This window comes from Sarcophilus harrisii, chromosome 1, assembly GCF_902635505.1.
Source record: "Sarcophilus harrisii chromosome 1, mSarHar1.11, whole genome shotgun sequence".
Classification (NCBI taxonomy): domain Eukaryota; kingdom Metazoa; phylum Chordata; class Mammalia; order Dasyuromorphia; family Dasyuridae; genus Sarcophilus; species Sarcophilus harrisii.
Genome location: NC_045426.1, coordinates 8,894,659 through 8,909,996, shown reverse-complemented (window position 1 = coordinate 8,909,996; position 15,338 = coordinate 8,894,659). Strand labels below are relative to the sequence as shown.

Below are 15,338 nucleotides of genomic sequence, written 5' to 3'. Positions count from 1 at the left end.
GTGGGAGAGAACAAGTAATGGTCCAAGGAAACCACCAATCAGCTTCATGATTTATTCTTTAGAATTTCCTCCTTGTGGGACTGTAGTCCTGGACCAGTGGTCAGGTGGAAAAATACTCATTTATTAGAAAAGAATAAAGGTGATTATGGTAAGAATAAGGCTTGCTTTGTCTGCTGTCAAAATGGTGCCTTTAGGGCAGGGAATTATGGATATGACGTTAATATTAATAGACCAAATCCCCAATGCAGCCGAGGAATTCATCAGGGAGCAGTGTCGTTCAGATGAGAAAGGAACAGCATGGTCAAGCTCAGTGTTCTCCTTTCCTTTCATCATTGCTTCAAGTTGACATTTTCTATGTGTTTCATAGTTTCATAGTTCTGACGTCCAGTTTTCACTCGGCAGCATTTGCTCCCTCTCAGGTACCACTTCAGGACCTCCAAAGAGCCGTGTTCCAGTGCTGCAGATTGTAGCCCTTCCTGTCTTTAGTAATTGGGGGGAAGGTGGAATATTTTTGTGTGGTTCATGAGCTGTAGCCTTGACAGTCGTAGACTACAGACCAAGCTGCCTTCAATAGGCTGGAGCTAAGTCCACGAGCAGCCTACTTCCTTCAAGTCACAGATTTTCTGTTTTGGCAGGCCTTGGCAGCTCCTGCTCTGCCCCTGTGGCCTTCAGCCGCTTTTGATGCCCGCTAGAAGAGAGCGAAGGGGAAATGGGCTTAAATCCAAACCCTGCTGGGCACTCAGTGCCCACTCTTCAGGCCATTCCTGGGACAAACCATAGGGTTTGAAGGTAATTGCAAAGAAGGGGGCTTCACAGAGTTCTTGGTTGGCTTTCAGCTCGCCCAGCCAGGGAAAGAAATGTCTTAATTCATCGACCCTTCTTGGCAGTGCCTACAGATCTGTCAGACATTTCAACTGTAGTAATGGTGACCTGGAATCAACTTTTAATTAGAAATAGACTTATCTTCCATTTACTTGGCCCAAAGAAAATATTACTTTAGTGTTTACTGATAGTACCTCATGTGCTTAATAATTTCCCAGTTCACTGGCTTTGTTGTGGAAAGGGCCTATGTTGAGGCTCAAAGGGAACTGGCTCCTCCCCGATGGGAGTTTGCATCCCATTAAGGGAGATGGAGAGCGTGGACACTCAGCATGTACGTGCCGAGCAGAGACAAGGTCATGGGAGGAGCTGTGGCCCCTGAGCCGGAGGAGGAGAGACATGGGCCCAGGAGATGAAGGGGGAGTTCCAGCAGCACCTAATGGGGCAGCTGGGTGGCCACGTGAAGGGATTGAGAGAGAAATCCTGTGATGGGGAGAAGTTGGAGCCTTGTTGACAACACTGGAGATGTTATCGTTTATCCTGGGGGCAATAGGGAGCCACTAGAGACTTTCTGACAGGAATCCTGGCATCCTGGGTTTAGAAGTGGGAGAGATCTTAGTGGTTAGTGAACATTCAGCTTGATCACGCTGTTCCTTTTTCACTGCTCCCTGATGAATTCCTCGACTGCATTGGAGATTCAGTCTATTAATATTAACATCATATCCATAATTCCCTTCCGCAAAGGCACCATTTTGACAGCAGACAAAGCAAGACTTATTCTTAACATGATCGCTCTTTATTCTTTTCTAATAAAAAGTATCACCTTCTTTGCAGATGAGGAAATTATATGTTGTTGAATTTGAACACAGGCCCTCAGTCTCGTACCATTGTCAGGCCTTAGAAAGACTTTTTTGGCAGCCAAGGGCCTGGGCCCACCCAATTCGGAGGCAGTTCAGGTAGAGTGAGTACGTCTGTGGCTGGGCAGCAGCTGAGCAACTGGAGGGAGGACGTCTAAGGAGCTAGCTCTGATCCAGCTACAGCAGGATGAGTCCATGATGGGCCTTTACAGGTGGCTGTGGGTATAGAAAATGGAGCGTTTGGTTTGACCGCCACATGGCAACCATCTACCCTGGGGCAGGCACTCTCTGAGCCCCCATTTCTTTGTTCAAATGAGGGACTGGCAAGGGTGATCTCTGGGATCCCTTCAAGTTCTAGGTCTTTGAACCTGGCACCCCTGGTTGTAAATACTGTTTAGTGTTTCGGGGGAAAGCATCTTTATATCGTTGGGGATTCTCTTTCTTCTTCTGTAAGAGTAACTCCTTTTTTGCTCTAAAGTGGCGATAAACTAAGAAACATTGTTCTATAGCAACATTTAAAGTGAGCTTTTGGAACATGACCCATTTGAAAATTGGGGGCTGCCTATCTTTAAATTAAAAAAAAAAGACAAGTCAATCACAGATGGCATTTTGAGGCCTTTTTTTCCCTCTCCATTATACTTTACTTTTCCAGATACATCTAAAGATAGTTTTCGACATTCATTTTCGTAAAACTTTGAAATCTAAATTTTTCTTCGTCCTTTACCTCCCCCCTTCCCAAGACTTGCAAGCATTTTATGTTGAAATAATATTAAATCCAAAATAGGTTCATATATAGCTAACTTGCTGCACAAGAAAATCAGATCAAGAAGAAAGAAGAAAAAAAAAAAAACAACTGAGAAAGAAAACAAAATGCAAACTAATAACAACAGAGAGTGAGAATGCTAGGTTGTGGTCCACACTCATTTCTCAGTTCTCTCTCTGGGTGTAGATGTTCTCTCCATCACCGAACAATTGGAACTGGGGGTTTGAATCATCTCATAACATCATATATACATAAATTTTTCATTCTTAGTCTTAAAATTTTATCCAAATGAGGACTTCTTAAGGGATCCTCACTTTGATCAATCAGTTGAACCTTCTGGATGAGGAGGCTTGCCCTACAAGGTAAAGCTGAGATTTGTCTCCTCATTATTCTTTGGCTCTCTGTCTACTTAAACTGTGAGTGCTTGAATTAATTTTTTAAATTTCTTTTATTATTTATTTTTATTATTTTGAGCACACAGTGCATCTGTATTCTTTATGCACGTGTGCTTTAAGACATCCCCTTGTAATTCAGGTGCTCTGTCCAGGACCATATCTTTTTAAATAATGAAGAGTGGAGAGTGGATCCAGATCACACTTTTTTCCACTTACATTTATATACTAAAACAAGTCTCTGCCAGGCCAAAGGAAAGGTTTTGAAGTTCTGTGGTGAATATAACAAAAGCAAACATTTGTAAAGCACTTTAATTTTGCAAGGTTGTTTCTTATATCATAGATGCCGTCCGTGTTGTTATTATCACTATTGACTGATGGGGAAACTGAGACTCAGAAATGTTTTCATGACTTGTCACAGGTTACATAGCTTATAAATAAATGTCGAAAGACGTATTTGAACTCGGTCTTCCCTCTAGGCCAGACCTGCATTTCACAGGAGCAGTTTCCCAAATTGAACCCCATTATTAAAGTCTACCTGGGCTATGGTTTCTCAGGGACAAGTTAAAGGCCCCTGCCTGGTGTCCCACGAGCATCGGATGCTTTTGGGCTTTCTCCTTCTCAGACTTCCTTTTCTGAGACTGCTGCAGCGCTCTTAACCTGTGAGCGGCCAGAAAGCCTCTGTCCTTCTGATTCTCGGTGGTCTTGTTTTACAGCCTGTTCCATCCGGACACAAGCACCTCACGGTAGAAGAATTATTCGGAACTTCATTGCCAAAGGAACAACCCACCATCGTGTATCCCAATTCGGAAGGGGTGGAGAAGTTGCCAGCAGACACCTCCCCCAAAGAGTATGATTTGTTCTCGCCATTTTCTTTTGAGTCATCCAGAGGCGCTCACCAGCCGGAGAATCCCCTCGTGCAGCCCGGCAGCCCCAGCGTGGTGCAGCAGGAGGCCCCCACCCCTGACAGGAAGAGCTCGTCCGGGTGCGTGGTGCCCAGGAGCCCCCTGGTGAAGGCCACTCCGGTCACCGAGTCTCTAGCCGTGAAGAAGGCTGCTTCCCAGCGGTCTCCTCTGCTTGCCCAGCCGACCCCCGAGCTGAGGCACAAGGCGTGCCATCTGATCGCCTCCCAGAACCAGTTCGTGGCCCCCCTGAACTCCACGAGCCCCGGGAGCACTTCGAGTGCCAGCCTTCTGCACAAGCTCCAGCTAACCCCACAGCCATCAGCGCTCCCCAAGAACTCCATCGCCCCTCACTTCACCTCCTCGGCGAGCCAGCTGGCAACTCCCGAGAGCTTCCGAGAGCCTCATGCCAGAAGAAAAGGGGCCATGGCCACCCTCAGCATCGCCGGGAGGTCTCCCCTAAAGGTAGGAGCCAGAGAGGCAGATCCGGGCCTAGGAATCCTCCCCGAGTAGCCCAGCTGAGCCCCCGGACAGTTTAAACACCCCTTGGTCTCAAGGTTTCTGGGTTGGGAGGGTCTTCCCTCTGAGGTTAGAATAGGCCATCCCATCTGGGCAGGGGGGACACAGAGAGAGGAGAAGCAGTCCTAGGGGTGGCTGGAGGCTGGTCACCCCCTTCTCCAGAAGGGGAAACTGAGGCTCCGGATCAGTGTTCAGGCCAGAAGCAAGATCCCCTGGGCTCCCTGAGGGGTCTTGGCTGCCATGTTCATGACTTTGCAGGACTGATGACTGCCAGCAGAGGGCAGGAGCTGGACAGGGTGGCCTGGCAGATGTGGGATGGTGTGGACATGCCTGATCGGGGCTCCAGGGCCCTGGCTTCAGATCCCATCTTTGCCACTAATCAGCTGGGTGACCTTTCACCCTCATTCCCCTGGTCTCTCCTGTCTCCCAAGAGCCTTGAGAAGCCGAAGTGTGGGGCGGGGCCAGCCATGAGGACAACAATGGCAAGGAGGGGTGGGGGCCATTTATCCTGGAGCCCCGGGGAGGGCCGAGCAGGAGGAAAAAGAGGCAGGGAAAGGGTCTTTGGTGGAAGCCTCCCCAAAGCCAGGGCTTTGTTAGTCACTGTGGAAGGGAGGGCTCCCCTAGGGGGCCAGAGTGAGACTGCCAGGGAATGTGTCCCCAGATGGATAGGAAGTGGGGTCGTATTTGTGGGCACACAGAGAGGTGTGACTCAGGGGAGGACGGGGGACCCCCGCCCTGGGCGAGACAGGGCCAGAGGAGCGGTGCCCAGAGAGCTCAGAGAGCGGGTTGGGCTGCGGATCGAGGCGATGGGTCGGGGCAGCACCTCGAGGAGCCGTGGGCGACATCTTGGCCCAGCCACGCAGCTTGGGTCACCCCGGTGCTGCCAGGCCCCCCGTCCTGTCCGTGGCTTCCGTTTCAGATTCTTTTTGGGCTCCACATTTAAGGCAAAAAGAACAAGAACCTGCATGTACTGATAATAGATATTCAGAGAAAGGGGGATGGGAGGGCCTTGGTTTGGAGTCCAGCCAACAGCAGCCCGGCCCCCCCCCCCCCCCCCCCCCCCCCCCCCCCCCCCCCCCCCCCCCCCCCCCCATGCTGCAGTGTTGGTAGCTGGCCCTTCCTGCTTTGCTCTCGCTACTGCTGACGGGACCCTCGTGGGACAGGAGGCATTGTGGGGGCACAGCTAGACTTTCTCAGCCCCCATGAGGGCGTGCCATGGGCAGGCAGACCCCATTGCAGTGCTGGGTTTCCTGAGAGCCCTTGACTTCCCCTCCCCTGCCCTTGTCCTATGGGCCTGTGCCTTGGGCCGACTTGTCCCTCCCCTTGCCTGAGGAGAGAGCCGTGTCCTGGAGGCCTGGCACAGCCCGCCTGGAGCCAGTCATTAAGAAAGGCAGTGGGCAGGACGGTGGGCCTGCAGTCAGGCGGACCTGAGTTCAGGTCTGCCCTCAGGCAGTTACTAGTTCAGGACAAGCCTTACTTGCCTCACTTACTTATCTGTAAAATGGGGATGGTAATAATAGCTCCCACCTCACAGGCTGTAATGAGGAATAAATGAGAGCACATTTTTTTATGTGCTTTGCCACCTATAAAGTGCCCTGTGAAAGGCTAACTGTTGTAATTGCTCATTTCTCAAAGGATGGTCTTGGAGTGCACTTAATTATATTTCGTAGTTTATTTTGGTTCAAGGTGATTGAATCTCGAGATCTTGTAACAACTCCAGGATCGTTCCCATGATAAAAGTTTCCCCCTTTGTTCTGAAAATTTAATAACCTGGAAAGAATTTTTCCCAGACTCCTCCACCAAATATATAATCTTAGAGCCTAAGGTTTTTGCATTTAATTTTCTCCTAATCCCTTCCTGGCTTTCGGTCGTCAGAGAGGGCTTCCTCTCTACCTGATCTTGCCTCCGTTAGCTTCGCCCTGACTCTCCTCCCTTTGTTCTCAGGTCTCCTCTTCCAAGTTTGTCCCGGCAACGACACCGGCTTCCTCCGTCCTTATGTCACCCAGTGTTTTCCAGCAGTCGGCGACGAAGGCAGCGGAGCTGGAGAAGAAGGCCGGCTCCCCTTGTCGCCCGGGCAGCACCTCGGAAAATCCAGCAAAGCCTCCTCTGGTTCTCAGCAGGTCTCAGCTCCAAGACACATTAATACATCTAATAAAGGTAATTGCTTATCTTGAATTTTACACTTTTCAGTAGGAGGAATTGGATGTTTCGCATCTTCTTTGGGAGGCCAGAGTCAGCTGACCAGGGCTCCCTTCTTCCTGTAATGGGCTGAGGTTTGAGTTGATGCACTGAGGTCCCAAGTACAGGAGGCTAGTAATTGGACTATATTCTATTAATAGACATGATTGGATAAAGAATGCCTCCTGCCCACTCTCTGTGCAAGTCCTGATGTGTTGTATAGGAAATGACGATTTTGGTGGGTGGAGACAGAGAGACAGGAAGAGAAGCTGGGAGAGATTGGGCCTGGGTTCCATGCTTGTAGCTGCTGGTCTAGCTAGCTTCTTGACTCAGCTACACACATTGCTATTGCCCATTCTCTTCCACCTCCGATCTTTCTTCACAGAGAATAAAGACTGACGATTTTCCCCTAACCTGAATTCCTGACTCCGGCTGATTTTAAAATACGCGATCTTCACATCTTCCCCCCAAAGTGATTGGTTCAGCTCTGTTTGCTTTAACATCTGAGTAGGAATCGAAAGTCCAAATGGACTCCAGCTTATCAGAAGATCCAGGCTTGAGCTTTGGGCCCAGTTTCTAAAGTAGTGCTCATGGGCAGGTGCAGCCCCCTGCATGCAGGCCCCCTGCAGCACACCCACCACTTGGGGAAAGTTGCTGTGACTACACAGTAGTCAGTCAGCAGGCACTTCAGCGGCCCAGAGCCTGAGCTGAACGTGGCTGGGCCTCGGCTGCAGGCGCACCCTGGATCCATCATCTGCCCTCAGTTCCATGCGGCCCCAGCCCATGGCGGGGACTGGCTCAGTGTCACCTGCCTGAGCTTTTCTAGCACAGCTGAGGGCAAAAGATGCTTATGCTCTGGACATCAGAGAACCTTGGTTCTTTTGTGGAAATGGGCCTGGGGTGTCCTGGAGGCCACAAGGGGCTGAGGTGCTCCCTTGCCATCCCTGGCTTTGGGCTGAAGAGGCCAGGCTTCTTCCTCTTCATTTCCACAGCTTAGTTTTGCTTAGGAAGAGAGTAGCATCTTCTCTGCATTGGGGGCCTCGGAGTGTGACCTGGGCGCCAGCAGCTCCTGGGCCTTGCCGAGCCTTCCCAGGCAGCAGGTGTCCGAGCCATTGCCCAGGGTGTCTGAGCTGCTGCCCAACTCCCCGTGCTGGGCGGCCTTTCGTCACCCTCTCGTGTAGCCGGGGTCTCGAGGGGGCTTCACCGCGCCACCACTTATGAGAGCCGTGTCTTTCCTCTCCCCCACAGAACGACGCCAGCTTTCTCAGCACGCTCCATGAAGTCTATTTGCAAGTGCTGACCAAGAACATCAACAACCTGCAGCTATAGTGACCTGAGCTGAAGCCCACGGGCATCTGAGTGTGTGAGAGTGTGTGTGTGTATGAGTGTGTGAATGTGGGGGGGTGGGGGGTGTCTACTCAGAAACAAATACGCCTCATTAATGGAACTGGTGTGAGAGGTTTTGATTTTAAAGAAACCGTGCTGTTTGGAAAGTCCTGGAATTGAGCCTACGAGAGAGAAAGAAAGAGAACCTGTTCTTAAAGAATGTTTTTAAGGTTATATTCTCAGAAATGATGGAGATTTCACTGTGAAGCATCACCAGCAATCCTTTATTTCAGTGGGAAAAACAAAGACCATTTACGGAAAATTGCATGGGCCTTTTTATCAGCATCAAGCACATAAGGCGTGACTGGATGGAGACACATGACCAGTCCAGAAGCTGGGCGGGGCAGGGCCCGTCCTGGCCCCCGGCGGGATGGCTCTGTCCTTCTCTCCCTTCCTTGGAAGTAAAGCGCTCGTCCCAGGGATCTCATGCAACGTCCTACGTTGCAAAGATCATTCGCTTCCAAAAGGGAGCCGCCTCGAGCCCCTTTTCCTGAGATTTGACCTACGAGGGAAGTTCTGAGCAGATGGCAATTTTGTGACGCAGCATCGTTTCCAGTTTTTAGGTCCCACTGAAGTTGACGCTGTATGACTCTTGTTCACCTGCAAGGTTATTTGATAAGAATGGTATCGTTGGCCTTGAGGGCCTAAGATTTCATGGTAAGAATTTATTTGTTAATTGTTCTGACACCAACCAGACCATAGGAAGTCTGGCCGCTGGTGTGAGCATTACCTTTTCTTTTCCGATTTTACTTAGGTTCCACTTTGACTTAATTGGCCAATTGGCAAAGCCGGAATCCTCTTAGGCTTAAAAATATTTTTTTTAAACTGCCAGGTGTTTTAAAGAAGATATCAAGTTTCTTTTTATACAGGAGAACTACAACTAAGTGTAACCTCATTGTCCTTTTCTAGCTAAGCATGAGTTCAAAACAATTTTGATCCCTCTTCTTAACTGTAGGGAAAAAAACAACCGTTGGACCAATAATACAACATGACCCCTCCTCCTCCCCTAGTCCCACTGTTCCTCATGCGTTTGACTGATAGGAATAAACTATGCAGGAAAGGGAGCTGGGATACACCCACTCACTTCATCTCTAAGTTTGAAACGAATGAATGAAATTCCGAGTTTGCCCAGTGGACTCGCTGCCCCTGTGGGCGCGCTCCAGCCCAGGTACTGAGACGACACGTAAAGGCACCTTGGATGCTGCTTCCTCCTCCGTGTGGTGTGTGTCTATCCCCATAGGGCATGTGGTATTTTAGTGTAGATTCCCATTTATTTCAGCAATAGTCATTTTAGGGTAGCCCTCAGAATCAAAGTGTCTTAGTTTACGCGAGAGTCGGGCCTTCGGTCGTATGTAATCAAGTAAGATGCACTGCTCACTTTTCTGGGCGTCATTCTGATGACTCCAGGGTGAGAAGCTCACCTGATTCCAGCCGCTGTCCCGAAGATGCGCTGTGAAAGCCGTTATCAGACTCGGGATCATCTCTTGGGAACGATCTGGTGAGCTTTTGAGGCAACTCGATCATAGGATTTTCTAGCAGAGTTTTCGGTAGGTGACACGTATTAAGTGTATTAAATAACTTTGCTTGACCTTCATTTCTCTGCATGTAAGGACTTGGTTTTATTGGCTTTGCTTTATTTAACAAGCTTCCAGCTTTGCCTGTCCTAGCTCTCGAGTCCCGCTGGCAACCCTGGGCTGAATTCAGGGAGGAAGGCAAGGGAGAGGGCCCAGTCCAAAAGTACTTTGCCTTTCAAGACAGCGTATCTGTTTGACAACCAAAAATAAATGATTTGCGTCAGCCAGAATCCTAATTAGCTTTAGGCAAGCCTCAGGATTCCTCTGTCTGGTCCAGCAAAATGGGGTTCTTTGGTCAGTTGGGAGAGAATGGTCTGATCGCGGCACACAATCTATGTCATCCTACCGTCAGACCAATTGGCAAGGGGCTAGCGTTAAAATATATTTGGAGCCCGCTGGAAAGGTAGAGCGAAATCTTCTGTGACAGTTTCTGTCAGTTGTTCCGACCGTTACATCCTTTTAAATAGCTAATCCAAGGAAACCAGGTTTCCTTCGTGTGGAACGTAAAAATTTTAAGTGCCCAAGTCGTGGAGATTTTAAAAAGATAATTTAGTTTTAACCTCTATAATTATATATTAGAATTATTTATAATGCATAAGCCAGGTCTACACTGCCATACTTCCTGAAGTAATTCAGGCAGGAGTATCTGGATAGGGCAGGCCAACCTCTAGTTGCTGTTGGTCCACCCTGCTTGAAAGCTGTAGCTCAGTCGCCTTATCACTTCCTCCAGCTGAACTATCCAGACCCTCGTGCTACCTTGGATCGCTTGTTTACATTTTTGGCAGGTCTTGGATAGGTCTTCACAGGTTGAAAACCCCAAATTGAACTGAGTGCTCAAAAGAAATGAGTCTCACGGGGCAGTGAGACTGAATTAGGGTCCCAGGTGTGTCCTGCCGATCCAGCCTTCCCGAATGGAATCGCCTCCCCAAAGAAATCGCTGCCCTTTCCAGGGCATCTCCAACGAGCTTTGAAAACAAGAAGGCTTCGTTGACTTTCAGTATAGATTTCTTGCCGCCGGGAGGGGTTCCCGGAGACCTAGGACCATCATCAACAGCGATGGATTGTTTTCACTAAAAGAAATTTGGATTTTACTTATTCCAAGAGTGCAGAAGCCTAAGTGAGAATGAGTTTTTCCCAAACAAAACCTGTATAGCCAAGCACTTCTTGTTCTTCTCTCTAGTGATAGTTTTTTTTTTTTTTTTAAAAAGAAAGCCACATTGATCCTTCTACCAAAAAAAAAAAAAGTTTTTAGACCTGCTGCTTTATTTTTCTTTTCCCCAAAGAAGTTGGTCCTGATTTTTTTTTCCATTTTGCCCAGTGCAGACAGTGGCTGCTGTTGCATAGCTCATAAGCAAGTGGGAGAAATACTGGGGGAGGGGGGGTGCTAAGGAAGACAACCTGTGAGATCCAGACATTGAGCAAAGCTTGAGAACAGGGCAGAGATAAAACAGCCTACAGCTTCATTCAGGCTGTTTCACCGAACAAAGAATGAAGAATTGTCTTCTTGCACATTCGCTGCTGAGCAAACCTTTGCTTTTTGTCGATATTTTCTTATTCCGGTTCTTTTGTGAAACCAATAATGCGGTTTGGACGAACATACTTAAATCTTAACGAAAGGTCAAGCAGACACGGTGATCGGCCTCAGACTTAAATGACCCGTACTTAGGATAATCAGCCCTGGGGCCCAGATCTTTGCCTGATTTGTTTTTCCGCTTAATTTAGGAAAAATGTGTGCAATATATTTCATCTCCAATTTGTATTTGACATCATCAAAAGTGTTGAGATGTATTATTCATTTTTAAGTGAGACGATTATTTTTTTTTTCTTTTGGTCATTCTATTTGACTGATTCGCCAAAAGTACATTGGAAATGGTTTTTAATTTTTGTGTGTGTTACTGTTTAACGTCCGCTTCACCCATTCTTACAAAGTGCTGGTCCAAACAACAGGCATTTGTGAACATGTGCTGTGCTTCCCTTCTTAGGAAGTGGAGGTAAGAATCTCTGGAAATGGGTCTTTTCTTTTCGACATCGATACTGCATCACTAACTTTTTTTTATATGAATTTTGTACCATCCATGTGTGTTTGCAAATATTAAGTTATTACATGTTTTAAACTGAGCGTTTTTTCATCCTAAATTTTGTATGTTTGCAAGTATATTTTTTTAATAAAATTTCAAAACAAAGTTTTCTCACCTACAAAATTTTCAACTGAGTTTTCTTCTCATTTATAGAAGTAGAAACATCCAGCTGCACCCCTTTAAATGTTGGCGAGATCATCAGCCAGTTCTCTGGCCAATCTGGGCCTTGTCCTCCCCACCTGCCCCGACTAACCCAGCTCTTGGGCTCCCACCCTGTTTTGATTATTGATACTTACCCCTGAGTATCTGGGGCTTTAAGAAATGCAGGGTCTTGCCGGGCAGCTGAAGGTGAAGGGTCACCCTATTGTGCATGCATATGAAAAAAAAAAACTTCTGGGAAATGGGAAATGGGTTTTGTAGAGTGGGGTGCCAGAAGTCGAGGAGGCTGCCAGCCCTGGCCGTTCATCCGGACACCTCCCAGTCAGCTGGGCTGCTGCTGCTCGTCCTGTTGGAGAGCTGCTGGTGGGCAGCTTTTGTCACTGGTGGTCACTAGATACAGTCACTAAGTTTTCGTTGCCCTCCTCTCAGTCAGCGCTGCGTCAGAATCTAGTGAGAAGTTGTCTGTGTACCATGTACACACTGGGAGTTAAATGGCAACCCAAGAAAATAACCTAATACCCCAGGCAGTTTAGAGGGCTGAGAGTGGGGTGCACAGTACTTCTAGAAAAGGCTCCCACAGTGGTTTCCTCCTGATTAGTCTGTGAATCAGGTAACCCAAGCATTCACTTCTAGCTGAGAACTGGCTCTAGCAGAAGTGGGCTTTCTTGCCTGTGGTTGTCCCCCCTTCCAAACGATGGAGCTGACCCTTGTCCGGCGCTGGCACTCACTCAGAACCTGCAGGAATAACCCGGATGTTGTTCCACATGCCTGAAGCTTCCCTATGTGGAGACAGGAAATTTCTGAGCCGCCCTCGTGAGCTGTGGACGGATTCTGTCGCTCACTTTGTCTCTCCTGCATTTAGCACAGGGCCTGGTACATAGTCCTGCATATTGAGGCACACCATTGGCAGTAATTGCATTGATAAATGATACAGTTATATTACTCATTATATTTTGTTACAACACCAGTTTACAGTCTTCCAGAGAACTTCCCCAGAATAATTTCATTTGATCACAGAATAACTAAATTTTGCAGGGAAAATATTCTCATCCATTTTGTAGCTTAGGAAATGGGGTTAGGTTAAGGTTAAGAGGTTTTATGTTAAGAGGTTAAGGGACTTGATCAAGCTCCCTTACATGGCAGAGCAGAGATTAGAACTCAGATCTGAGCACCTCAAGCAAGTGTTTCTATAATTGGCTCTCACAGCAGAGAAGCCCATGGGACCTTTAGGTGGAGACCCACTTGCCTTTATACCAAATAACCCCAGACCAAGCTGGGTTCCCACCTCCCCTTCTCCCACTCCTAATTTACTATTCTGGTCTATTATGGGCTGAGAAAATAGAAAACAAAACTCCTGGACCTTTAGCCAAAATGAAACAGTGGGAAAAGGGAGCAAGACTTTATCCCTGTGGGAAGCCTTTCCTCTACATCAAAATGCTTGAAAAAGTAATCCCCTTCATTGCCATCCTTTGTGCTTGACACAGTACCTGATACACATTAGGTGCTTAATAAAAGTTTATTGATTGACACTTTAACAAAGGTGCATTTCTAAGAATACATTCGTCACTGAGCTAGTCCTCAGAGCCTCCCTGGTGTAGAGGTAGAGAATCCAGGGTCATCTTTGTGTCTTGGAAAAGCATCCATGCAAAAATTTGCATAGAGGGACCCCAAGACTCCTGCTCCTCCCTCTCCGTATGTCAACACAGAGGATTAAGTAGACTCAAGGAATTAATGCAATTGACTCAAGAAAAGTTGGGGGGGTTGGAGGTATTTGTATTTTTAAAAAATTTTGAATAGTATTTTATTTTCCCTCCAGTTACATGTCAAGAAAATTTTTAGCATTGTGAGTTCCAAATGTTTCTCCCTCCCTTTCCCTCTTCTGAAATGGTAATCGATTTGAAATAGTTTATCCATGTGCTATCATGTAAAACGTTTCCATATCGGTCACAATTGTGAACGAAAAAACAGCAAAAGAAAAAAAATGAGAAAGAATAAAATAAGTAAAAAAAATAATAAGCTTCAATCTGCGTTCTGAGTTAATCAGTTCTTTATCTGCTTAGGGCAGTGGTCTTCAAAGTGTAGTCCCAAGAATTGTTGGAGTCTCTGAAACCCTTTCAGAGGGTCTACAAATTCAAAATTATTCTTTATTTCTAATATAGTAATAGCTATAAATATAACCCATGTGAACAAAAACTCTTTGAACAGATCCTCGATAGTTTTTTTTAACAACATGAAGATCCTGAGAGCAAAGGTTTGAGAACCACTGGTATGGACAGCATTTTCCTTCTGAGTAGAACTGAGTAGTTCATAGTTGATCATCACACAATGATGCTGATAGACACCGGATACAGTGTTTTCCTATTTCTGTTCATTTCACTTCACATCACTCCCTAACAAGTCCAGGTTTTTCTGAAATCTGCCACCATTTCTTTTCGCACAATGGTATTCCATTACATTCGTATAACACAGTTCAGCCATTCTCTGATCGATGGACGTCCCCTCAATTTCCAATATTTTGCCATTGTGAAAAATTACAAACCTAGTAATGGGGTTGCTGGCTTAAAGGGCACGTGAGGAATTGAAAGGATGAGCTAGGATAGCTAAATCAGCCTGGGAAAGAACTGCCTACAGACAGAAGCTTGAGGGGATTTTGATGATGAAACTGGATAGAATGGAAAACCATATGGCACCATGTGCAGAGCCCCCCAACAGCCCACCCTAATACATCTTTAATTTTCTAAACTGCAATAACAAAGGAGAATATACTTTAAGTTGTGAGAAGGAAGGATATTGGAGAATTAGGATCTCAGAAAAATGCAAATGCTCCACAAAAGTTAGAAATGACGGTTGGAATATGACAAATGGTTTGGATATGGACAAAGAGCTCTCTATGTGGTGAAAGGCACTCACTGTGCTAGCTTCTAGGAAGATTAAAAAAATAGCAATCCCTCGCCTCACGGAGTTTGGATTCTGTTAATGGCTATTTCACAGATACAGATCAGATGGGATATAATGAGTACAAAGGAGAGATCCAGGTAAAGTATTCTTAGAAAGGAGAGAACTTCACTTGGTACATCAGAAAGTTTTCACAAAGGAGCTTATTACCTGAGTCTTATAATGAGAAAAGGGAAACAGTCCCAGTGTTGAAGGAGGTGGGGCGATGAAATATTAAAAGATGATCGCCCACATTTTGAACTGATTTTCTTTTCCTGTTTTTTTGTTTTGTTTTGTTTTGTTTTGTTTTGCAAGACGGTTGGAATTAAGTGACTTGCCCTGAATCACACTGCTTTATTTTCTACGGAGGATTGTCCATCCAGAGGGTGTGTGATCTTTTTTCCAGGGACTGTTTAACAGATAAGTTCCCGTGGTGTGGGAGAATGGAAAAGTACAGATGAACCTCAGTCAAATCCCTGATTAGAGTTTTATCACCATGTCATATGAGGATATCCTTCCCTAAGAAAGGAGAAAGGCTTAGGAATGGATTTTGTAAAATCTATTTTATGGGAAATAATCTAATGAGACGTACCTTATGATTAAATTAGATTGATTAAAATACATGTTATTGATAGCTCAAGAAAGTCACAGACTGCATTGATGCTCTCCCTATAGTCCAATTTTATAAAAAGCCATGGAATAATCAAAGAAATGACATCATTTGTTAATGTGGTATTAAGACCAATAGTGTACTGATCTTGAATACATAATGATCAA

The 15,338-nt window shown here is 46.4% G+C and overlaps 1 protein-coding gene across 1 annotated transcript in view; it reads left to right on the top strand.

Moving 5' to 3' along the window:
- DCP1A (decapping mRNA 1A) overlaps positions 1-11,586 on the top strand; it is a 38,093-nt gene extending 26,507 nt beyond the window's left edge. Inside the window, exons 7-9 of the mRNA XM_031952032.1 lie at positions 3,548-4,198; positions 6,197-6,409; positions 7,679-11,586. Coding sequence (XP_031807892.1) covers positions 3,548-4,198; positions 6,197-6,409; positions 7,679-7,759 — 945 coding nt within the window. The 3' untranslated portion in view covers positions 7,760-11,586. The remainder of the gene's footprint in view (positions 1-3,547; positions 4,199-6,196; positions 6,410-7,678) is intronic.
- The last annotated feature ends 3,752 nt before the right edge of the window (positions 11,587-15,338 follow it).